At 43.9% G+C, this 24,729-nt stretch overlaps 1 protein-coding gene and 1 pseudogene across 4 annotated transcripts in view; one reads left to right on the top strand and one right to left on the bottom strand.

Annotated features, from left to right (window-relative positions):
- Positions 1–1,421: 1,421 nt before the first annotated feature.
- LOC126059961 (cytochrome c oxidase subunit 6C-like) lies at positions 1,422–1,742 on the bottom strand (annotated as a pseudogene).
- A 668-nt stretch (positions 1,743–2,410) lies between these two features.
- The window catches only part of POLR3A (RNA polymerase III subunit A), a 70,203-nt gene continuing 47,884 nt past the window's right edge, over positions 2,411–24,729 (top strand). For 3 of the 4 annotated variants that reach the window (XM_049855765.1, XM_049855766.1, XM_049855767.1), the window contains exons 1-10: positions 2,411–2,599; positions 8,188–8,323; positions 8,582–8,719; positions 9,191–9,362; positions 9,629–9,783; positions 17,435–17,674; positions 18,318–18,480; positions 18,840–18,976; positions 21,386–21,489; positions 22,308–22,449. In XM_049855765.1, the coding sequence (XP_049711722.1) occupies positions 2,556–2,599; positions 8,188–8,323; positions 8,582–8,719; positions 9,191–9,362; positions 9,629–9,783; positions 17,435–17,674; positions 18,318–18,480; positions 18,840–18,976; positions 21,386–21,489; positions 22,308–22,449 (1,431 nt within the window). In that variant the 5' untranslated portion in view covers positions 2,411–2,555. Of the gene's footprint in view, positions 2,600–8,187; positions 8,324–8,581; positions 8,720–9,190; positions 9,363–9,628; positions 9,784–17,434; positions 17,675–18,317; positions 18,481–18,839; positions 18,977–21,385; positions 21,490–22,307; positions 22,450–24,729 lie in introns of those variants that run through there. The other variant, XM_049855768.1, reaches the window with a different exon arrangement.

Consider the following 24,729-nt stretch of genomic DNA (forward strand, 5'->3'; position numbering starts at 1 on the left):
TGAGTCAGAACCTAATGACAACAACAACAAAGCTGAAGGATACCTTACATGACCCACCTGGCTAGCCTCCTCATTTTACTGCTGGGGAAACTTCAGAAATGCTGACTCCAAATCCTAATTCAAATACAAAACTTTGCCTGTTTTAGTTTATTATTGCTAAGCTTCTTTTTTTCCTGAGATTTCTCTGGTGCATCTGATTAAACAGAAAAAAATATATATTTGTTTTTTTTTTCCTGCAATTTGTTTTGCTTAAAAGTGAAACAGACATGTAACAATAAAGAACCTAAGTGTGCATGTTCAAAGAAAGTAGAAACAACTTACCAAAGTGTGTGGACCAGAAGCTCAGAGAGCCGGCTTTGCAGGTGGCTCTTCTATTATATCCTACAGTCCTCAGGATAATAAGAATAGTTAATACTCATTGAACGATTGCTATGTATCTGTTACATTCTAATTATTTTTGCCTTCACTTTGTCATTTAAGTCTCCCAATAACTTCAAGAAATAGAGTACTTATTACTCTTTTTATAGGTGGAGAAACTGGGACACAAGAGGTTGAGTAACTCACCCAAGGTCACACGACTTTTAAACGCTGGCACCTTGACTCCATGGCTGCACTGTGATTTCAGAGTGTTCACTCTTCACCTCTAAAACCCAGCCATAAAAAGCCATTCATTATAAAATCTTGTCGGTCCTCTACAGTAATGTCCACTTTACTCCAAGGATACATTAAGTGATTAATTGCTGAAATGGGTTAGCAAAATCTGATTTGCTTTGCTGTCTGTAACATTCGTCTTTTACTAGTGGGGATCTGTGGAGCCTAAAACGAAATACCTTTCTTCTTAAAATTCAAAAGGATTGGAATGTTTTACTGGGTTTTATTTAGTTTCTCACGAATATTAAGGAATTGGCTCCAGGTTGTGCAGCATTGAGCCCTGTGGTGGTGTGGTTTCCTTGCTAGTCCAAACCCAAAAAGCAAACCTGTTGCCTTAAGTGGATTCCAACTCAGAGTGATCCTGTAGGACTGAGAGAGCTGCCCCCATCTGGTTTCCAAAGCTGTAAATCTTTATGAAAGCAGACTCCCATATCTTCCTCCATGGAGCAACTGTTAAGTTTGAACTGCCAACCTTTCAGTTAGCAGCCAAGCACTTAACCACTGCGCCACCAGGGATCCTCCTTGCTAGTCACATACACTAAAATGTCATGACATGATCACCTCCCACAGATCGTTGAGGCTGCTAGCAAGCAATTTATTTCTTCAGTAGATGAATGATCGTCATTTCCCGTTGTCTCATTTCCCAAGCTCACCGAGGCTCAATTTTCAGATTCCTTTTTTGCAGTCAAGAATGAATATAAGCTTAGTTCTTTTTTTTCCAGATAATTCTTTTATTTTTTAATTGTTTATTTACCGAGAGAAACTATTCCTTAGCCGGTATATTCACGTGTCATAGTTCCAGTACATTGGTCAGTGACGACTTCCATGGAACTCAATCCAAAGAAATTCTTTATATTCCAAAATCGCTTTGCACTCTGAAAGATACCAGCCTTCTTCATCTCCTCACAATCTTCCATGGAATCATAATTTCTGTGGAAATCTGCATAAGCCTTCTTTTTGGTTGAGCTACTGCAAACTCGTAGAGAGCTGCCATCCTCAGGGACATAATGAGAGCTCCGAACGACATGAAATCACAGACGCCAGGCCAGAAGGTCTCGCATCTGAGGTTTCATCAAAACACTGGAAAGCATGGTAATTATTGTCCCTCCACACCAACGTGCTTCTTGAGTGACTGCGCTTTTTTCAGAATAATTTTATGAACTGGACGTGCAGGCGCGGCTGTTTTGGGCTTTGTCGCTTTTCCTTGGCTTCCTCCAGATGGTGCCCTCTGCTCGTGGGGCTGGTTCATTTTGGCCTCCACCTTCCCTTAAAGTAGAGGCTCTTGATTTAGATGGTATTGATGTTGATAGTGACGATTTCGCATTTTATGCAATTTTTGGCTCTACGGCTGCCTAACTGGAAACCCCGGTGGCGTAGTGGTTAAGTGCTACGGCTGCTAACCAAAAGGATGGCAGATCGAATCCGCCAGGCGCTCCTTGGAAACTCTATGGGGCAGCTTCTACTCTGTCCTATAGGGTCGCTATGAGTCGGAATCGACTCGACGGCACTGGCTTTGGTTTTGGCTGCCCAATAAGCCCTGAAGCAAGAGGTTCTCGGTTTTTCTGGCTCTGCAGGTGTCTGAAGACCTAGAAATAGGCACCGGAAATGTATTCTTAAAAAAAAAAAAAAAATTTCAGGGCTCGGTGCAATTCCAAGGAGGCGCCGCGAGGTGGCAGTATAGGGAGAGGCCAAAAAGCGGCCCGGCCAAAGCCTCTCTTGACAGACAGGCGCGCAGGCGAGTCGCGGAAGAGGAAGCGGACACGTGGGCGCCGTACGGTGGCCCGGAGGAGGCCGCCGGTGTTTCCGCAGCGAGCGCGTTTAGAAGCGCTGCGGGAGCTGCGCGGAGCGTCGTTTCCCTCATCCGGCTCCCGGAGTCCCGAAGAGGGACCCTCGCAGCGGTCACCATGGTGAAGGAGCAGTTCCGGGAGACGGATGTGGCCAAGAAAATGTAAGCCGGAGCCAGACCGGCCGGAGGGAGGAGAAACGCGGGGCTGAGGGGGCCGAAACGCGGGGCTGAGGGGGCCGAGAAGGTCAGGCGGAGGTCCCGCGTGTCGGAGGTCAGAGGTCAGGGGTCGTGGGGGGAGGAGGGTCAGCGGTCGGAGGAGGTAACGGAGCCCTCGCAGGCGCTGGCTGGGTCCGGCCGAGAGGGGCGGCGAGGGCCTGGGTCCTGGCGCTGCGGGCTCCCCCAGGGCCGGCCGGTGGGCCCGCGTCAGCGACTCGGGCGGCGGCTGCGCGGAGAGCGCTCCGGCCCCCGGCTGCCTGACCGGGCGTTGCCGCGGGCGCCTTCGCAGGGCCGTGTGTGCCGAGCAGCACGGCGGGGTCCCGGCCGGGAGGCTGCACCGCGCGCGGGCAGGCGGCCTCGGAGGAGGGGCTGCGGTCCTGGTCTCTGCTCCAGAGCTCGTGGGTCAGGCCACAGCCCCTCGGAGCTCCAGTACAGAAACGCGATCTCAGAGCGTCAGCCGTCCCTGCAGCAGGCGCTGAGGAGGGTCCTGTGCAGGGTGTGTTAGGCTGCGACCGTGGGCTCAACAGCGGTTGTGAGGGTGCTGCAGGACCAGGCGGCGTCTCATTCTGTCGCACACGGGGCGGCTGTGTAGTCAGCTCCTCGCAGTAAGCCCTGCCCTTTCTCAGAACGTAAAAGGACGAGGGCATTTCCTTAACCAAGGGTTTGGGTGGAATTCAGCTTTTATCAGAAAGAAGCAGGAGGCTTGGAGCTATATTAAGGAGTCCTATTGCAGGCAGTGAGCAACCTTTGAAGGATTTTAAGCAGGCCAGTGTCTGAGTTCTCCTTCTGGAAAATCTTTTTTTATTCAAGGAGAACAAGATTGGAGGGAGGGAGACTTCAGAACCCACTGCAGGGATCCAGATAGGGAATGATGGTGGCCTGCACAAGGGAGGTGGAGTCCTTGGGAAGAAGTGGATTTCAGAGGGTGGAGGGTGTAAAATTGGCAGGATTGGTAGGGACGAAGGTAAGGGAGACATGAGGTTGATATGCACAATTTCTTGCTTGAGCAGCTGTGTAGATGTTGCCACTCAGTGGAGTGGGGAACCTGCAGTTTACCTAGATGAATGCAGTGGCCTCCCAGGTGGTCTCTCCGAATCGCGAATTGCGCTGGCTCCCTGTGCTAGCTAGCCCCAGCCCCATTCCCATTCATGTATAGTCAGCTTCCACAAAACAGCTACAGTGAGTCTGTTAAAATGCAAATTAGATCCATTTCACTCCACCTGAAAATCCTCCAGCAGCTTCCCCTTGCACTGCCATTTAAATTCCTCACCAGGGTTCCCAAGCCCTACAGGTGAGGCCCATGCATCCCTCAATGACTTTATCTCACACCACTAGCCTTCTGTGCTCCAGCCTGATTGGTTTCATTTGGTTCCTTGAAAACACCAAGCTTGTGCCAGCCCTAGGACCCTTGTCCTAGCCATTCTGCCTACTTGAAATGTTCTTCCTTCTTGTGACTGGCTCCGTCATCTTCAGAATTCCACCTTAAATGTCAGTTTTGCAGAGAAGCTTTCTGACCACAAAATATTAAGTAGCCTTAGATTCTCTTTACAACCTTAAGTTATGTAAACCCAGTACCCAACCCACTATGAGTCGGAATCGGTAAATATTGAAAACCAAAACCAAACCCACTGCCGTCAAGTTGATTCCAGCTCATAGCAACCCTATAGGACAGAGTAGAACTGTGCTATAGGGTTCCCAAGGCTGTAACGTTTATGAAAGCACACTGCCACACCTTTCTTCCCCGGATCAGCTGGTGGGTTTGAACTACTGACCTTTTGGTTAGGAGCAAAGCACTTTCACCACTGTGCCACCGAGGCTCCTTCCATAAAGATTACAGCCTTGGAAACACCATGGGGCAGTTCTCTGCCCTGTAGGGCCGCTATGAATCAGAATTAGCCCAACAGCAGTGGGTTTGGTATAGGGGTTAGGATTTAAAACGCATGTTTTGTGGGGGACACAATTTAGTGCATAACATGCCTTATCTCATTTTAATTCTCTGAATGACACTGGTCACTCACTTTCAGGTATCTGTTTGTTTACTGTCTATTGTCCCCACCCTGAACTGTGTGCTTTGTGATGGTAGGGACCTTATCCATCTTATCTGTTATACTTAGGATGGTGCCTGGCACATAGTGAACACCCAGTATTTGTTGGAAGAATGAATAAAGGTACAGATTTGGGTTGTTTTTGATATGTCTGTGGGATTTGCAGGAACCTAGGTGGTGTAAGCAGTTGCAATCAGCTGTTAACCTAAAGGCTGGCTGTTCGAATCCACCCAGCAGCTGCACATAAGAAAAACTTGGCAGTTGGCTTCCGAAAACCATTACAGCCAAGAAACCCCTATGGAGCAGTTCTACTCTGTAACACATAGGGTTGCCATGAGTCATAATTGACTCAATGGCCCACAGGTTTATTTCTTGGTTTTTGGTGGGATACCCAAGTGAGCTGTCCAGAAGAAATTGTGCGAACAGGTCTCCAGTGGGAGGGAAGTAGCTGGCCTCCAGAAAGAGATTTGAGAGTCATCAACATAGAAGCAAGTGATGTGATCACTTGGGAAGAACGTGTAGAATGAAGAGGTCACGGGCTGCAGTTCTCCTCCTTTCCCTGTTAATCCAGATGAATAGAGACCAGTTGTTGTGCCTTGGGTGGCTGCTTGTAAGCTTTTACGACCCCAGGCACTACGCAGTGGAGTAGGAGGGAGAACAGGAGCACTAAACACGGTATCAGGCCAGTTAACTGGGATGTCCCATGAAACCGTGACCCTAAACCTCCAAACCAAAAAACCGAACCCCAAGAGGTTTTTGGTTGTTTATAAGCAGCCTCAGCAGCTACTCTTTTTGTTGTTGTTGTGGTAAATATATCACACAACTTTTGCCAGTTCAGTTTTTTACAGGTGACAACTTGACTGACAGCGATTAAAATAATGGGCTGTGCAACTCTACCCTTAGTCAGCGTGATATTCCCATCACCATTACCCCCCCCTCGCCTCCCGCCTCTGGTAACCACGCATAACCTGTCCTCTATACGTTTGCCTTTTCTTGTCTTTTTATATGAGTGAGGTTGTGTATTGATTGATGTGACTGACTTATTTCACTCAGCAAAATATCTCCAAGCTCCGTCCATATCGTAGCGTGTATTAGGACTTCATTTCTTCTCTTGGCTGGGTAGTGTTCCGTCGTATGTATGTAGCACATTTTGTTGATCCAGTCATCTGTCGATGGGCATTGAGATTGTTTCCACCTTTTGGTGTTGTGAAGAGTGCTGCAGTGAGCGCTGGTGTACAGCTCTCTGTTTGAGTCTCTGCTTTCAAGTCTTTGGAGAAATATCTGTTGAAGTCCCCTGTTCGTTTTTTAACTGTGTTGGCTTTTTGTTGTTGAGTTGTGGGAGTTCTTGATATGTTCTGGGTATTAAGCCCTTATCAGATGTACAGATATACACAAATATACAGTCCCCGAGTTTTGGACATCTGACTTACAGGCAACTTGTACTTCAGAACAGACTACCATAAAGCCTATTATATTAAAATTGGAGTTAAGTACGTGCAGTGGTTCATAATAATGAACACATGCACTATTTTGTGATGTTCAGGAAAACATTGTATGGTTCGGAAGCGTTTAAGTGTTTTGTATGTATACGTATAGAAAGGTAAAATATGTACTATATACCAAGACAAGCATCTGACTAACTGACGTGAAGTAAGAACCGCACGTGCCTCTTCTGACTTGCCTACAAATTCTGCTTAAAGACACTCAGAAGCGGGTTTTGTTTGTAACCTGAAGGCTGCCTGGATGGGTGGGGGCACTGGTGGTTCAATGGTAGAATTGTGCACTTCCATGCAGGAGGTCGGGGTTCACTTACCAGCCGGTGCACCTCGTGGATGCCACCACCTGTCTGTCACTGGTGGCTTGAGTGTTGCTATGACACTGAACAGGTTTTAGCAGAGCTTCCAGACTAAGATGCTGTAAAATGGTGGTGGTAGATCAGAACTCGTCGGACATCGGAGGATAATAACCTGGCTCAGCCCGAAGCTGATTCCCATGAGGTGGAGGTCAGACATGCTTCTGCTCTCCAACCTCCTTACCATTTCTGGTATCAGCCATCCCTCACCACAACACTCTGCTTTTCTGCTGGGTTTGATAATTCGCTGCATTGGCCTCACAGAACTCGCCAACCATACTTAGAGTTAAGTGTTTGTTAAGGAAGTAACAGGGTACAACACAGGATCGGGAAGCACGCAGGCAAGGCCTGAAAGGCTCCCTCATAGAGGAGAACACATCCCTCCCTTCTGCAGTGCAGAGCAGCCCCGTCAGCTCCTCTCGGCTGGGCAAGCAGGCAGGCCCCTCTCGGCTGTGCTGGCCTCCTCTCAGCCTCCTCAGGACCGGCTTCCCTGCCTTCAGCCTCTCCACTACCTGACCCAGCTCATACCAGCGTGGCAGTTTGTTCAGCTCTCTCAGCTGCAGTCCTAACAGCAGGTTTCTGCCATCACCACTGATCCGGCCTCAGGGCCCCTCCTGGGCCTGTAGCCCTGGCTCTGCCGCAGGGTCCCTTCCATGCCTCTTGATGTCCTTAGTGTTACAGCCCTTGATCTCTGTTACAGCTCTTTTAAGACGTTCCTTGCCTCCTCTCTGTCTCTCTGCTTCTCTCTTCTTGCCTCTTCTGCTCCCTTTTTCCTTCTTCTGTTTGTCTGTCGACCTCTGTGGGGTTGGCTGCATGTATAAGCAAACTCTTTGTTGATATCATGGCCGTCCTACTGGGGGCCATGAATTGACCAATCCCCTCTCCACAGGCCAGTGTCCTTTCAGTTGCATAGTAGGCTATAAGTGTACTGACCAATCCCTGCAGGGTATGTAAAATAGACAAATCTCAGAGCCTGGCAAAAACTATCAAACCACAAGTTGTTTACAGCTGACCCAGGAAATATCAGTCAACCTGGACAAAAGTAAGGAACCCTCTGGGGTAGAATACTAGCGCAAAGGTTGGGGGAAAAATCTCTCAAGCTGTTTTTCTAAAGAACCAAGGCAAAAGGCCACATAAAGGAACTCATATCACCGTAGACATACGAGGAAGGAAGGCCTGATGATCTACTTCTGAAAATCAGTGGATGAAAACCCTATCCATCACAAGGGTCCAGTCTGCAACCAGTCGTGGGGATGGTGTGGGACTGGGTGTGTTTCCTTAAGTTGTGCATTGGGTCACCATGAGTTGCTTGCCAACTCAGTAGCAGCTGACAACATCAGATATATAACGTGTAAATATTTTCTTCCATTTTATAGATTGTTTTTTCACTTTCTTGGAAATGTTCTTTGATGCACAAAAGTTTTTAATTTCGATGAAGCCCAGTTTATCTATTTTTTTGTTGTTGTCCATGCTTTTGGCATCATATCGAAGAATCCATTGCCAAATCCAAGGTCCTGATGGTTGGCCACTACGTTTCCTTACAGAAGTCATACTTTTTTAGTGCCGTGGATCCTGTGTGTGGTGCGAGGTTGGCGGTGATTTTGATGTCATTGCTCCCCTGTTTCTTTCTGTTCTAGAAGCCATATCTGCTTTGGCATGAAGTCCCCTGAGGAGATGCGCCAGCAGGCGCACATCCAGGTCGTGAGCAAGAACTTGTACAGCCAGGACAACAACCACGCCCCCTTGCTGTATGGGGTGCTAGACCACAGGATGGTGAGATCCCTCTGCCCCGCCCCCTCCCAGGCCCTGTGTTTGACTTGCTAATAAAACGGCGGGGGGGGGGGGGGGCTGCCTTCCCTCTCCTTTACCTCCCACATCTTTCTCAGACCAGTCAGACACTCCAGCCATCAGTCTGTTGGATGTGAATATGTGGCAGCTTCCCAGCTGATCCTGGACCCCCTTGACAGATGTGAACACTGGTCCCACTTTGCTCTCCAGCGAATTGATTATTGGATGTGCTTTTATCCAAAGGGCACAAGTGAGAAGGATCGTCCTTGTGAAACCTGTGGGAAAAACTTGGCCGACTGTCTGGGCCACTACGGATACGTTGACTTGGAATTGCCTTGTTTTCATGTGGGATACTTCCGAGCAGTTATAGGCATCTTACAGGTGAGCACTCGAATGTCGATTTCTAAGTCATAAATTCTGGAGCTGGGTTGGGGAAATTAGAGTGAGTTTAGAAATTGTGAGTAGAGGAGATTTTTTACTAAATACATAGAGTTTTTTATCTTGCACTGCACTAAAGTGCCGAGGGATCATTTATTCCTTTATTTTCCTACAGAAGGTGATACACGTGTGCGTGTGTGTGTATGTATGTCTGTGTGTATATGTATACATAAGTATATAATAAAAAATATTTCAACAGTATGGAACAGCACAAATTAAAAAATGAAAGTTAAGAAAACTCCTTGCACCCAGTGTAACTACTGCCAGTGTTGTGATGAACGTTGGCCACCTCTCAGCGTGTTTGTGTGTACGTCTGTCTGCCGCCGTTTGGTGTCCTGGATGAGGGGGTGGCGTTTTACAAAGAATAGTTCTTTGTCCCTCATCCTCTTCTCTGTTCTGTTTCATTTTGAAAAGATGATTTGCAAAACCTGCTGCCACATCATGCTGTCCCAGGAGGAGAAGAAGCAGTTTCTGGACTATCTAAAGAGGCCCGGCCTGACCTACCTTCAAAAGCGAGGCCTAAAGAAGAAGATCTCTGATAAGTGCAGGAAAAAAACCATTTGCCATCAGTGTGGTGCTTTTAATGGTGAGTGGAGTTGGTGAAAGGCTTCGTGATGGCCTTTACACCCACTCTGTTATGTTTGCTCTCGTAGTTTTATCTGCTTTCCCGGGGCAGCTTTTCTCCTTGTATGTTAGGCTGCAGAGCCTGGCAGCTGGCACACTGTTAGCAACCATACCGCTCATCTTTCATGGCTGTAACGTTTTCAGATGTTTTGTTAACTAGATAACAACCTCCGGCCAGCCTAAGAACCTCATTTCCTTTATTCTCTCTAAATAAATGCACTCTTATAGGTACTGTAAAGAAATGTGGATTACTGAAGATAATTCATGAGAAATACAAGACCAACAAAAAAATAGTGGATCCAATTGTATCAAATTTCCTTCAGTCTTTTGAAACAGCCATCGAACATAACAAAGAAGTAGAGCCCCTACTGGGAAGAGCCCAGGTGAGAGCCTGAAATGTACACCCACCCTCTGCCTGCCCCCCACGTTGTCGTAGTTACCTAGTGCTGCTGTAACGGAAGTAGCACAAGTGGGTGGTTTACAGAACAGAAATTTATTTTCTCGCAGTTCAGGAGGCTGAGGGTCCACATTGAGGGTACCAGCTCTGAGGGAAGATCCCTGTCTCTGCTCCTGTAGCCCCAGTGTTCCTCGGTTCCTAGTGGTCTTCATCTGGCATCTTTCTTTTCTCATTTATGCTGGCTTGTCTCTGTCTGATCTGCCCTTTTTATAACTCAGAAGTGATTAGGTTTAGGGCACACCCTACACTGATGTGGCCTCATAAATGTAACAGAAAACCTTATCCCCAAATGGGATTACCTCCACAAGTATAGGGGTTAGGATTCCAGCCCATATTTTGGGGAGACACAGTTCAGTCCATAACACCCATGCATCACACACTCTCTTTCACGCCTGTCTCCCTCACCTTTTTCCAGAATGAAAAGTCCAATTAAGTTAGCAGAAAAGTTCAATTACTAAGTTAGCAGTTAAGCTAAGAATTCACATAAAGGACCACTTTGTGTGACAAGTGTTTGTCTGGCACTAAGTTTCTCAGCACATTTTTAATCATACAGGTAATATGTGATATGTTTTCATTGTAAAAGATTTTAAAATTGTAGATGTACAGAGCATAACCTGAAAGGCCTGTTCCCTCATGGACACTGAGATGCAGGAAGATTTAGATAACTCCCCTTACAGCCATTAATTTATTTTAACTGGTTTAAGCTTAACTAATACAATTTTATGAAGTGTCTTGTTTTTTCTTGCTCTGGATTTGATTAGTGCTTAATCTTTTTTGGGGGGGCGGCTAATCCTCATAGTACTGTCTAATAGTTGTTGTTAGGTGCCGTCGAGTCAGTTCCCACCCATACCAACCCCTGTATATAACAGAACAAAACACTGCCCAGTCCTGTGCCATCCTCACAATACTTTTTGTGTTTGAGCCCATTGTTGCAACCAGTGTGTCAGTCCATCTCGTCGAGGGTCCTCCTCTTGTTTGCTGACCCTCTACCTTACCAAGCATGATGTCCTTCTCCAGGGACTGGTCCCTCCTGGTAGCATATCCAAAGTACATGAGATGAAGTCTCAACGTCCTTGCTTCCAAGGAGCATTCTGGCTGTAATTCTTCCAATAGAGGCTTGTTTGTTCTTCTGGCAGTCCATGGTATATTCAGTGTTTTTCAACAACACCGTAATTCAACAGCTTCAATTCTTCGATCTTCCTTATTCATTGTCCACCTTTCACATGCATAGGAGGCAATTGAAAATACCATGGCTTGGGTGAGGTGCATCTTAGTCCTTAAAGTGACATCTCTGCTTTTTAACGCTTTAAAGAGATCTTTTGCAGCAGATTTGCTCAATGCAATACTGACTGCTGCTTCCATGGATATTGATTGTGGATCCAAGTAAAATGAAATCCTTGGCAACTTCAGCCTTTTCTCCATTTGTCCTGTTGTGAGCATTTTGTTTTCTTTATGTTGAGGTCTTTGATCTTCATCAGTAAGTGCTTCAAGCCCTTTTCACATTCAGCAAGCAAGGTTGTGTTATCTGCATACCATAGGTTGTTAGTAAGTCTTTCTCCAGTCAGGATGCTACATTCTTCTTCGTATACTCTAGCTTCTCAAATTAATTTGTTCAGCACATAGATTGAGTAAGTATGGTGAAAGGATACAACCCTGACACACACCTTTCCTGATTTTAAACCATGCAGTATCCCCTTGTATGTACAGGTTCCGCATGAGCACAGTTAAGTGTTCTGGAATTCCCATTCTTCACAGTGTTAATCTGTAATTTGTTAAATGATCCACACAGCCGGATGCCTTTGCATAGTCAGTAAAACACAGGTGAATGTCTTTCCTCCATGGGTGACCCTGCTGGTATCTGAATACCAGTGGCACAGCCTCCAGCATCACAGCAACACCCAAGTCCCCACAGTACGACAAACTGACAGTGGCTGAGCTTCCAGACTAAGACAGACTAGGAAGAAGGGCCCGGCAGTCTATTTCTGAAAAGCATTAGCCAGTGAAAACCTTATGAATAGCAGCAGAACATTGGCTGATATAGTGCTGGAAGATGAGCCCCCCAGGTTGGAAGGCATTCAAAAGATGACTGGGGAAGAGCTGCCTCCTCAAAGTAGAGTCGACCTAAATGGCATGGATGGAGTCAAGCTTTCGGGACCTTCATCTGCTGATGTGGCACAACTCAAAATGAGAAGAAACAGCTGTAAACATAGATTAATAATCAGAACCTTGAATGTACAAAGTATGAATCTAGGAAAATTGGAAATCGTCAAAACTGAAATGGAACGCGTAAACATTGATATCCTAGGAATTAGTGAACTGAAATGAACTGGTATTGGTCATTTTGAATTGGACAATCATATAGCATACTATGTTGGGAATAACAACTTGAAGAGGAATGGTGTTGCATTTATTGTCAAAAAGAACATTTCAAGATCTATCCTGAAGCACAATGCTGTCGGTGATAGGATAATATCCATACGCCTACAAGGAAGACCACTTAATACGACTATTATTCAAATTTACGCACCATCCACTAGAGCCAAAGATGAAGAAATAAAAGATTTTTATCAGCTGCTGCAGTCTGAAATTGATCGAACATGCAATCAAGATGCATTGATAATTACTGGTGATTGGAATGCAAAAGTTGGAAACAAAGAAGAAGGATCGGTAGTTGGAAAACATGGCCTTGGTGATAGAAACAATGCCAGAGATCGAATGATAGAATTTTCAAAGACCAACGACTTCTTCATTGCAAATACCTTCTTTCACCAACATAAACGGCGACTATACACATGGACCTCGCCAGATGGAACACACAGAAATCAAATTGACTACATCTGTGGAAAGAGACGATGGAAAAGCTCAATATCATCAGTCAGAACAAGGCCAGGGGCCGACTGTGGAACATACCATGAATTGCTCCTATGCAAGTTCAAACTGAAACTGAAGAAAATCAGAGCAAGTCCACGAGAGCCAAAATATGACCTTGAGAACATCTCACCTGAATTTAGAGACCATCAGAAGAATAGATATGACACGTCGAGCACTAGTGACTAAAGACCAGACGAGTTGTGGAATGACATCCAGGACATCATCCATGAAGAAAGCAAGAGGTCACTGAAAAGACAGGAAAGAAAGAAAAGACCAAAATGGATGTCAAAGGAGACTCTGAAACTTGCTGTCCAACGTCGAGCAGCTAAAGCAAAAGGAAGAATTGATGAAGTAAAAGAACTGAACAGAAGATTTCAAAGGGCGTCTCGAGAAGACAGAGTGAAGTATTATAATGACATGTGCAAAGAGCTGGAGATGGAAAACCAAAAGGGAAGAACACGGTCGGCGTTTCTCAAGCTGAAAGAACTGAAGAAAAAATTCAAGCCCCAAGTTGCAATAGTGAAGGGTTCTATGGGGAAAATATCAAACGACACAGGAAGCGTCAACAGAAGATGGAAGAAATACACAGAGTCGTTATACCAAAAAGAATTAGTTGATGTTCGGCCATTTCAAGAGGTTGCATATGATCAGGAACCGATGGTACTGAAGGAAGAAGTCCAGGCTGCTCTGAAGGTATTAGCGAAAAACAAGGCTCCAGGAATTGATGGGATATCAATTGAGATGTTTCAACAAACAGATGCAGCGCTGGAGGTGCTCACTCGTCTATGCCAAGAAATATGGAAGACAGCTTCCTGGCCAACTGACCGGAAGAGATCCATATTTATGCCTATTCCCAAGAAAGTTGATCCAACCGGATGCGGAAATTATAGAACAATATCATTAATATCACACGCAAGCAAAATTTTGCTGAAGATCATTCAAAAACGGCTGCAGCAGTATATCGACAGGGAACTGCCAGAAATTCAGGCTGGATTCAGAAGAGGACGTGGAACCAGGGATATCATTGCTGAAGTCAGAGGGATCCTGGCTGAAAGCAGAGAATACCAGAAGGATGTTTACCTGTGTTTTATTGATTATGCAAAGGCATTCGACTCTGTAGACCATAACAAATTATGGATATTGTGAAGAATGGGAATTCCAGAACACTTAATTGTGCTCATGAGGAATCTACATAGATCAAGAGGCAGTTGTTCGGACAGAACAAGGAGATACTGACTGGTTTAAAGTCAGGAAAGGTGTGTGCCAGGGTTGTATTCTTTCACCATACCTATTCAATCTGTATGCTGAGCAAATAATCCCAGAAGCTGGACTATATGAAGAAGAATGGGGCATCAGGATTGGAGGAAGACTCATCAACAACCTGCATTATGCAGACGACACAACCTTGCTTGCTGAAAGTGAAGAGGACTTGAAGCACTTCCTAATGAAGATCAAAGACCACAGCCTTCAGTATGCATTGCCCTTCAACATAAAGAAAACAAAAATCCTCACAACTGGACTACTGAGCAACATCATGATAAACGGAGAAAAGATTGAAGTTGTCAAGGATTTCATTTTACTTGGATCCACAATCAACAGCCATGGAGGCAGCAGCGAAGAAATCAAAAGACACATTGCATTGGGCAAATCTGCTGCAAAGGACCTCTTTAAAGTGTTGAAGTGGAAAGGTGCCACCTTGAAGACTAAGATCTGCCAGACCCAAGCCATGGTATTTTCAATCACATCATATGCATGTGAAAGCTGGACAATGAATAAGAAAGACCGAAGAAGAGTTGACGCCTTTGAATTGTGTTGGCGAAGAATATTGAATATACCATGGACGGCTAAAAGAACGAACAAATCAGTCTTAGAAGAAGAACAGCCAGAATGCTCCTTAGAGGCAAGGATGGTGAGACTGTATCTTACATACCTTATACATGTCAGGAGGGATTGGTACCTGGAGGAGGACATCATGCTTGGCAGAGTACAGGGTCAGCGGAAAAAAGGAAGACCCTCGACAAGGTGGATTGACACAGTGGCTGCAACAGTGAGCTCAAGCATAACAACGATTATGAGGATGGCTCAGGACTGGGCAGTGTTTCGTTCTGTTGTGCATAGATAGGGTCGCTATGAGTCGGAACCGACTCGACGGCACCTAACAGCAACAACCAATGTTTTTCTGTTATTGTCTGCTTTCAAAGCTGATAGTACAAGAAGCTAACAAGCTACGTGAGTGGCTACTGAGTACCTGTCCTCCACTGGACCTGTGAGGGATCATCCAGAACTGCGGGCAGTCGGTCTCCTCTCGGGTCATGCAGCCTAGATGTGAAAAGGCAGCTAATGTTACAGAGCAGAGTGCTGCCAGACACACAGGTGGCAGGGACAGTAAGCTCAGTGGGAAACCAGAAGGTGGGACACGGCACTTTTGACTTGGTGGTTAGGGAAGACTGAGGAAAGGGATGGCCTTTAAACTTTAAAGATCTGGTCTTTAAACTTGAGTAGAGTTTGAAGAGTCAAGGGCAGTGAGCTAGGCATGTCCAGGGTTAAGTAGCACATAGGGTCATTCTGAAATGGAGGATGTGTCTGCAAGGCCGAGAGAGCACTAATGATCACAGCCTACGTTAAGTGCTTGCTGCTCACACGCGGGCACTGTTCTAAGTGTTGCCCCTGGACTATGGTTGTTACTGTAGAGAAAGCCGAGGCTCAGGCTGGGAAGGGGGATCCGTCCCTCCACAGCCCTGGAGGCGAGGAGCTCTCTGAGGCGGGGCTTGTACGGGAGTGGGCCTGGAAGCCAGGAGGCATCCTGGCTAGGGAACCTGCAGTGATCCTGGTGTCCTGTCCTTATTAGCATCTTTGACTTCCCACCACTGTCACTTCAGAGGACTGCTTCACTGTCTCAGCGTACCTAGCAGTAGCAGGGCCTGGGAGGCCTTTTTCTTTGAAAAGTCTGTTAAAAGATTCAGCCCAGGAGATAACCACTTCCCATTTAAGGATCTCTTGTCTGGTACATGGAGCTTGGCTCTCAGAGCGTTCCTGAACTGCCACCACGTTTCTGTCAACCCCACCCTACTTTTCCCAGGTAGACATTTTAGAGGTTAATCTCCAACATTCATGAAAACGGCATGGAACCAAGCAGTGTTTCATTCTGTTATACATAAGGGTGCCGTGAGTTGGAGACGACTCAGCAACAGCTGACAACTGTAACAACAGGGTAGTGGTTAAGAGCCTCGGCTTTGGGGTCAGACAAACCTGAGATTAGAGCCCAGCTCTGGCACTCACTAGCTCTGTGACTCTGGGCACGTGACCTATCCTGGACTTCAGTCTCCTCACCTGTAAAAGAGACTACAAGCGTGTCTGTCTTAGGACTCCTGCAAGGGTTGAGAGATGGATTCCAGATCAAGTGCTTAGTGCGGTCCCTGGTTCGGAACGAGTGCTCGGTGCATGTCATCCAGTTACAGTAGGTGTTTGCCACTGATACTGCCCCCCGATAACAATAACAGGATCATAGATGAGGCATCAGCCCAGCTCTCTGCTTTTGTGCTCCGCTCATAGTGTTCTGCCAACGTCCTTCTCACCAAAATTCCACCCATCCCTTAACTTCTTCCATGCAGCTGCCTCTGATATCTGGACACGCCCCCTTTGATCTTACCCTCCGCTGAACCACAAGTATATTGTTCGTACCACATGTGACACTTGATCACATCGCTTGTGTTCTGTGCTGTGTTTTTCCTTGTTTCTTAAGATTAGTCTAACAAGATCCATTTTTTTGAGATCATTTTCGATGCCTGTCGTGGTGGTTGGAGCAGTGGCAGATCCTCTGTAATCATCAGCTCGCCCTGGTCCTTCCTGCACCACCTGGGGAGACGGGAGAGGGCCAGAATGTGAATTCGCCATTTATCCCCTCCCAGGCCCCTCACTCACATCAGTGAATAAAACATGAGGGAGTGTGTTTGCATTTCATGGAGAGGGGCAGGATGCAAACAAGTGGTTATATTACCTCAGTGCTTATTAAAATATCTCAGGATAGCCCATGGTCCTGACATTTTCGCCTGCCCGCTACTTTTCAGGCACTTGGAACCCCATGTCTTTACAAAGGCTATATAAGCTTGTTATAGAAAAAAATTAAAAGAGAAGCAAAACAATTATAATTCTATTCACCTAAAGAGAGTCCCGTTAACACCTTGGTGATCCCTTCCATTTCCTTTTTTCTGCATAGATGTACATTTGCCCCCAACGTGAGGTGATGTACGCATGCTTATGTCATGTGCCAATGTTTGTGAACACTTTTCCATGTTAATAGCTACATTTCTGTGGTGCCCTTTTTCAGTAGCTTCGTAGTTTTCCATGTATAGATCTGTCACGATTTATTTAGCCTGTAACCTATCCAATGGTTTCCACCTTTTCACAATTTCACAATTAAAAACAACTTTAGTGAATATTCTTGTAACTGAATCTTTGTGTTCGTTTCTAAAAGTATACCATTTGGAATAATTAACGAGGAGTGGGATAATTGGCTTAAATAAGTTGAAATAGGGGACATGCACATTTTTAAGGCTCTTGCAACGTAGCATGTTATCAACAAAAATTCCTGCTGTGGTTTATACTTAAGGTAAATGACAAGTTAGAAAACATGAAGAAGTAAACCTTTGCCCAAACTATGAAAAATTAATATAACATCTCCATTCTTCCTTTCCTTCTTTCTGTAGGAAAACTTAAATCCCTTAGTAGTTCTGAATTTATTTAAACGAATCCCTGCTGAAGATGTCCCTTTGCTTCTCATGAACCCGGAAGCTGGAAAGCCCTCCGACTTGATTCTCACGCGACTTTTGGTGCCCCCTCTGTGTATCAGGCCCTCTGTTGTGAGTGATCTGAAGTCCGGCACCAATGAAGATGATCTGACAATGAAATTGACAGAAATCATTTTCCTAAATGATGTCATTAAAAAGGTCAGTGCTTTCTATTAGCATTTCTAAGGCTATAAGTTCCGGAGTATGTGTATACAAAAATGTCCAGTCAAGAAAATCAGGCTGAGGCTACCATTACTGAACATTTCCATCAAAGATTCTATAGAAGAATCCTGATCAGAAGGGGAAAAATGCAGAACAGAATTTCAAATGCTCAGAGACTTCAGACTTCCATGAAGTCTGAAGAGCCGTGAAGGTTGGATAAACCCCTTAAACTGTTGCCCTGAGATAATCTTTAAACTTTAAACCTAAAAAACCCTCTGAAGTCTTCTTAAAGCCAAACAGTAGTTTAGCTTAACTAGTAAAAAATGTCTGCCTTGAGCATCGTGCTCTTTAGGAACTACCTGTGTGGGATCAAATTGACAATGGCAACTCAAAAGATGAGATAGGAACCTTAGGAGCAGAGTGCTTATGTTTATGAAGGAGGAATAACTCAGAAAAGGGGGGTGAGAATGGTTGCACAATTTGAATGTAGTCACTGTCACTGAATTGTAGGTGTAGAAGCTATTGAATTAGTGTATGTTTTCTGTGTATATTTTCCACAACAAAATAAAATTTAAAGGAATAGAAAATCAAGTCTACCTAGAAACAATGTTGTTTCTGTTCAATCTCTGCTCGTTTTTAGCATCGGATATCTGGCGCTAAGACGCAGATGATCATGGAGGACTGGGACTTCCTGCAGCTGCAGTGTGCCCTCTACATTAACAGCGAGCTCTCAGGCATTCCCCTCAACATGGCGCCCAAGAAATGGACCAGAGGTTTTGTCCAGCGCCTGAAGGGAAAACAGGGTACGTTTCAGTCAGAATGTGCAGGAAACACCCTGCTGTCTTTGGTGAAAGTCTTTTGATCTGTCTGTCAAGCTTCAGACCCCTGGTGGGTCAGTGGCTAAATGTTTGGCTGCTGACCAAAAGGTCGGCAGTTGGAACCCACCACCTGCTCCTTGGAAACCATAAGGGGCAAGTTCTACTCTGTCGTATAGGGCTGCTACGCGTCAGAATCGACTTGACGGCAGCGGTTTTGGGTTTTCGTACATGTCAAGCTTGTCTAGTCGAAAATCGGAGGCTTTCCTCAATTTCTCTGTTTATATAATCCCCTAAACAGCATACCCTGTGCCTTTAGGTTCTCTGACATATTCATATTTGTGTAGGTCGATTTAGAGGCAACCTTTCAGGAAAGAGAGTGGATTTTTCTGGCAGAACAGTCATCTCACCCGACCCCAACCTCCGGATCGATGAGGTAGCGGTGCCAGTTCATGTGGCCAAAATTCTGACTTTTCCTGAAAAGGTAACTACCATTCGGCTACTCAGTTCCTCACTTTAAATCTAACCTTCTGCAATATATTTTGATGTTCCAGACAACAGAGTGGGAAGTCCCCAGTAACCCAGCTAGCCCACAGTTTGGTGTGTGTGAGGGTGTGTGTACCTTTCCAGTTTGTTTTGTACATAACAGTTGATTCTTGTTACTTGCTGCAGCTGTGTTCTATGACGTCTCCACAAACACTAAATTAGAGAATCCTGACCAGCTTTGTTCAGTAAGACAGCTGGGAATGTACATGTTGGGCAACTAAAATTTTCTGTCACTCTGCCCATGCCCATGTTGGCAAATGACTGCAAGACACCCGGGGTATCAATGATTTTGGGGGTTATACATAAATTTTATAAAAGAAAAAAAAAATTTTTTTTTTTTTTTGAGTAGACAAATTTGCTAATATAGAATCTGCAAATAATGAGGATTGACGATATTATAGTACCTATAACATAACCACAGGCATGTCTAGCTTAATGTGTATATATCCATAGATGTATATACTGCTCCGAAAGTTTTTTTTTCGATTAATGACATCTTAGATATCTTTCTATGCTGGTCTGTACCTCACATTTTAAAATGACTAAATGCCATTTTAATAAGAAAAGGTTTACACATGGGGGGAAAAAAGCATTCTTTGATGGTTACCAGGGATGAGAGAGGAATAGAAGGAAAGTTACTAACTAGAAAGAAAACACATGTTAATATTGGTGAAAGGAAAGGCAATACACAATATGGAGGAAGTCAGCACAACATGACCAAGGCAAAGGAAGACGCTAAGAGCAATGCAAGAATAAAGGGCAACTACGGTGATTACTGTAACCAAAAGAAAAAAATTATGGATATCCATAATATCCAAAGAATTTACAAGAGTATTTTATAAAAAGCGATATTCTAGAAGTTGCTTTATTTTTAGTCATTAGAACCTTAGAGATGTTCTACTATGAAAAGAATGTATATGGTAAAAAAATATGTATATATATATAAATAGCTTTGGAAGGAAAAAAATGACTTAGTGATAAACAGCACAGCCGTTTAATTTTCTTGGGATGAATTATTTTAAAATTTTAGAATCACTGAGCCAAAGAGTGAGAACATTTTAAAAAATGTGTATATGTGTATATATATATATATTTTTTCGACAAGAACATACATCAATTCAACAATTTCTACATGTACAATTCTGTTCCCTTGATTATATTTTTCAAATTGTGCAGCCATTCTCGCTATCCTTTTCCAGATTATCCCACGACCATTAAGATAAACTTGCAGCCCCCTAAGCTTTTCATCTAACCTTTGGTGATGCTGTTGTCAGTTTGATCCTATATAGATAATTCTCTAAAAGAGCAAAATGCTCAAAGTTAACACTCTTTACTAATGACGCTAAACTGTTGTTTGGTTTGAAGATGACTTTGGGGGACAGTTTTTCTTAAGGTTTAAAGATTATCTCAGGGCAGCAGTCTCATGGGGGTCATCCAGCCTCAGTGACTCCAGAAAGTCTGGATTTCATGAGAATTTTAAGTTCAGTTCCACATTTTCCCCCTTTTGATCAAGACTCTTCTATAGTGTCTTTGATCAAAATGTTCTATAATCGTAGCCAGGCACCATTCAGTTCTTCTGACCTTATGGCAAAGATTTCATGGAGGCAATTGAGTTTGAATATTTATGGCTGTTTCTGGATACCCAGAAAGGCTGTACCAGTTTACACTCAATTCACACTCATCATGAGTGTAAAAGGGTATTTACAGTGCTTTTTTTTTCTCAATAGTTCTCTAGGTAGCAGCAGGATATGATAGGACAATATTGATTGGCTTTGTCCTTGAGTTTCATTATGGGGCCAGATCATAGATGCTTCTGGTAAAGCTTCTGTGGCATGTCCTGTGTTGAATTACTAATGACCCAAGAGCTTCCTTCTCTGAAGTCGTGTTCCATGAGACTGTTGTTCAGGAGGTTATGGAACACCCTACAACCTGTGCAAACTGGAGCCTGTGATGTTGATTTTGTGGCTTTGGAACATTAAAAGCCTGTGGTAAAGAATTGCAGTTGAAGTTGCCACCTGTTTCTGGGATCACAGAATGAGTGCTGGGAAGTCCCTATAGATTAGTCCCACCCACTCATTTTACTGATGGGGAAGCCAAAGGCCAGCGAGTGAGTGACCAAGTTGAGGCTGAAACTGGGTTCCTGTTTGACAATCATGGTCCTCCTTGCACACAAGAGCCTAGACAGCAGGGTGCCCAGGGTTGTCTCTTGTACTTGAATCAACACAAGGAACAGAAAAATTGATATACTATGTTTTATAGTGTATGTGTGCGTATGTATCTGTATGCATGCCATATACTAGCTTATAAAAACTTAACAGTATCTCATGTTTTTATTGTGGTTTTTCAGGTGAACAAAGCAAACATCCATTTTTTGCGGAAACTGGTTCAAAATGGCCCTGAAGTTCACCCAGGAGCCAATTTCATTCAGCAGAGACATACGCAGATGAAAAGGTAACGCTTTCCAATCTAACTGCATTTAACTGCCCTCTCGTGAAAAAGTTCACTATGCCATGCTCAGCCACAGAAGGCAGTCTGAGAAACATTTTTTGTGACACAATTTGGCGTGTATAAAATATCCGCTTAAATTGCAGTAAGCCCCTTGGTATGTCATTGGCTCTATTGGATTATTTGGAATAGGTGTTGATTACTCTATCATTTAACATTATTGAGTCTAGGTGGGCAGAGTACATTGGAAAGTCAGTCACTATATGGATCTCCTGGGCTTTCAGGGATGATTTCAGTCTACTTATAATCCAGGGACATTTATCTTCTCAACTCTGGCTTTTCACGGAGAATTTTATCAGCAGAGTCATGTGGGAAAAGTTGATTTATTGCTGTATTTCATTGATTCTAACACATTCTGTTTGTATTTTAACATTTAAAAAATCAAGATATATTCACAATTGATGACATACCATAGTTTAATTCACAACTTTTTTCTTTTTGTTGGTGGTATGTAAAGTAATGATACAAAAAACCAAACCAGTTGCCATCGAGTCGATTCCGACTCATAGTGACCCTACAGGACAGAGTAGAACTGCCCTATAGAGTTTCCAAGGAGCATGTGGTGGATTCAAACCGCCGACCTTTTGGTTAGCAGCTGTACCACTTAACCACTACTCCACCAGGGTAATGATAGGTTTTATAAATGGAGAAATTTTAGATTTCAATAAGACATGTTCAAATTAAAGACTGAATCCTGATGCTTAGAGGGACCACTTGGTGAAGGAACTTTCTTCTCAGAGACCATGTTTATTGTGGCACATTAGGTTTTTGAAGTACGGAAATCGGGAAAAGATGGCTCAGGAGCTCAAGTATGGTGACATCGTCGAGAGACATCTCATAGATGGAGATGTGGTGCTGTTCAACCGGCAGCCCTCGCTGCACAAACTGAGCATCATGGCTCATCTGGTAAGTCTGGGCTGCCGATTTTATTTTCTGTCGAGTGAAGTTTGCTGTGAGTATTCACTGCTCAATTTTGGACTCCTAAAATGAAATTTTTCTTTTTTTTTAAATGAAAATTGCCGGTAAGCTCTTAATTTTCATAACTTTTGATCTCTGTCTTTTAGTTTGAGTGAAACATGTTTAATTTCAAGCTTCCCTTCAGTGTTTTTAATATTTTTATGCAATATTCATACACAGCAGTAAAACAGGAGCTAATGGGAAATCGGCATGAAAGTGACTAGCAAACATTTAAAACAAAAATATATAAAGTAGAAGATGACTTAGTCAGACGCATTACACCATCCCTCCACAGCAAAGACCTGAGAAACAAAGTGAAACAGATTCAGATGACGACCCTGGAAGTCTGAGCATCAAATGAAGAGATACAGAATTAGATCGAACATCGACTGGAAAAAGGAACTGAATTGACAGCAGTGAACAGGGAGCGATATGGACAGAAGGGCAGCCAAACAGCTTGGCACAATGGGGCCATTTTGCGACAAAGCTGGTAGCGACCTTGGGTGGGGAGTAGAGGAAGACAACTTCACGGAACTCCCAACAGGAGACAGAGATACCATGTCGACCAGACTGAAGCAAGGTGAGCAGGACATGAGCTGGAACTAAGGAGGGAAAGTATAGAAAAGAGGATGAGAGCTTCAAGCATCCCAGCATACACAGAACAGGTATAAAATCTGAACAGGCCCATAACAAAAGAGAAATTGAAGAGGTTATAAACTACCAACAACAACAACAACAACAAAACCCTGGCCTGGATATTTTCACAAGAGGATTCTACAAATATTCAGAGAAGAGTTGACACCAGTACTACTCACATTACTCCAAAACATAGAAAAGGAAGGAATACTCCTGAATTCATTCCAGGAAGCCAGCAAAACGCTGATACCAAAGCCAGGCAAAGATACCACTAAAAAAGAAAATTATAGACCAGTATTCCTCATGAACATTGATATAAAAATTCTCAACAAAGAATCCAACAGCATATCGATAAAAAAATAACATGACCAAGGGGGATTTATACTAGGTATTGCACGGATCATTCAACATTAGAAAATCAATCAGTGTGCTCTATCACATAAATAAAACAGAAATTGCATGTTCATCTCAATATAGAAAAGGCAATTGCTAAAATTCAACACCCATTCCTGATAAAAACTCTCACCAAAATAGGAATAGAATGGAAATTTATTAACATAATAAAGGACATATACACAAAACCAACAGCCAGTATTATTCTCAATGGAGAGAGACTGAAAGCATTCCCGCTGAGAACAGGAACCAGACAAGGATGTACTTTATCACCACTCGTGTTCAGCATTGCACTGGGAGTCCTAGCTAGAGCAATAAGACAAGAGATGGAAATAAAGGGCATTTTCAAATTGATAAGAAAAAAGTAAAACTACCCGTGTTCGCAGATGATATCCTATACATAAAAAATCCCAGAGAATGCACAAGAAACCTACTTAACTAGTAGAAGGATTCAGCGAAGTGGCAGGATCCAAGATCAACATAGAAAAATCAGTTGGATTCCTCTACAGTAACAGAGAACTTTGAAAAGGGCATCAGGAAAACAATACTATTTACGACAGGCCCCCAAAATATAAAATAGTTAGGAATAAGTCTAAAATCAGGGATGTAAAAGATTTATACAAAGAAACACTACTGCAAAAAACCAAGAGACCTTCATAAATGGAAAAACATACTATGCTTATAGATGGGAAGACTTAACATCGTGAAAATGTCAGTACTACTGAAAGCAATCTATAGATGCAGTGCAGTCCTGATCCAGATCCCATCAGCATTCTTAAATGAGATGGAAAAACTAATCAACTTTATGTGGAAAGGAAAGAGGCCCCAGATTAGCAAAGCATTATTGAAGAAAAAGAACAAAGGAGGCCCTGCACTACCTGATCTCAGAACCTACCGTACAGCCACATTCGTCAAAACATCCTGGTACTGGTACGACCACAGACACGTAGACCATTGGAACAGAATTGAAAACTCAGAAGTAAATCCATCCACCTGTGGATACCTGATCTTTGACAAAGGGTTGTTAAATGGGAAAGAGATAGTCTGACAAAATTTGGTATCCATTTACAAAAAAATGAAAGATCATCCATACCTCATGCCGTACACAAAAACAAAATGGATCAAAGACCTAAATGTAAAACCTAAAACTATAAAGCTTACGAAAGAAACATAGGGACAATGCTAGGGGCCCTAATTTAT

The sequence above is a fragment of the Elephas maximus genome, chromosome 16, assembly GCF_024166365.1.
Source record: "Elephas maximus indicus isolate mEleMax1 chromosome 16, mEleMax1 primary haplotype, whole genome shotgun sequence".
In the NCBI taxonomy this organism is placed as follows: domain Eukaryota; kingdom Metazoa; phylum Chordata; class Mammalia; order Proboscidea; family Elephantidae; genus Elephas; species Elephas maximus.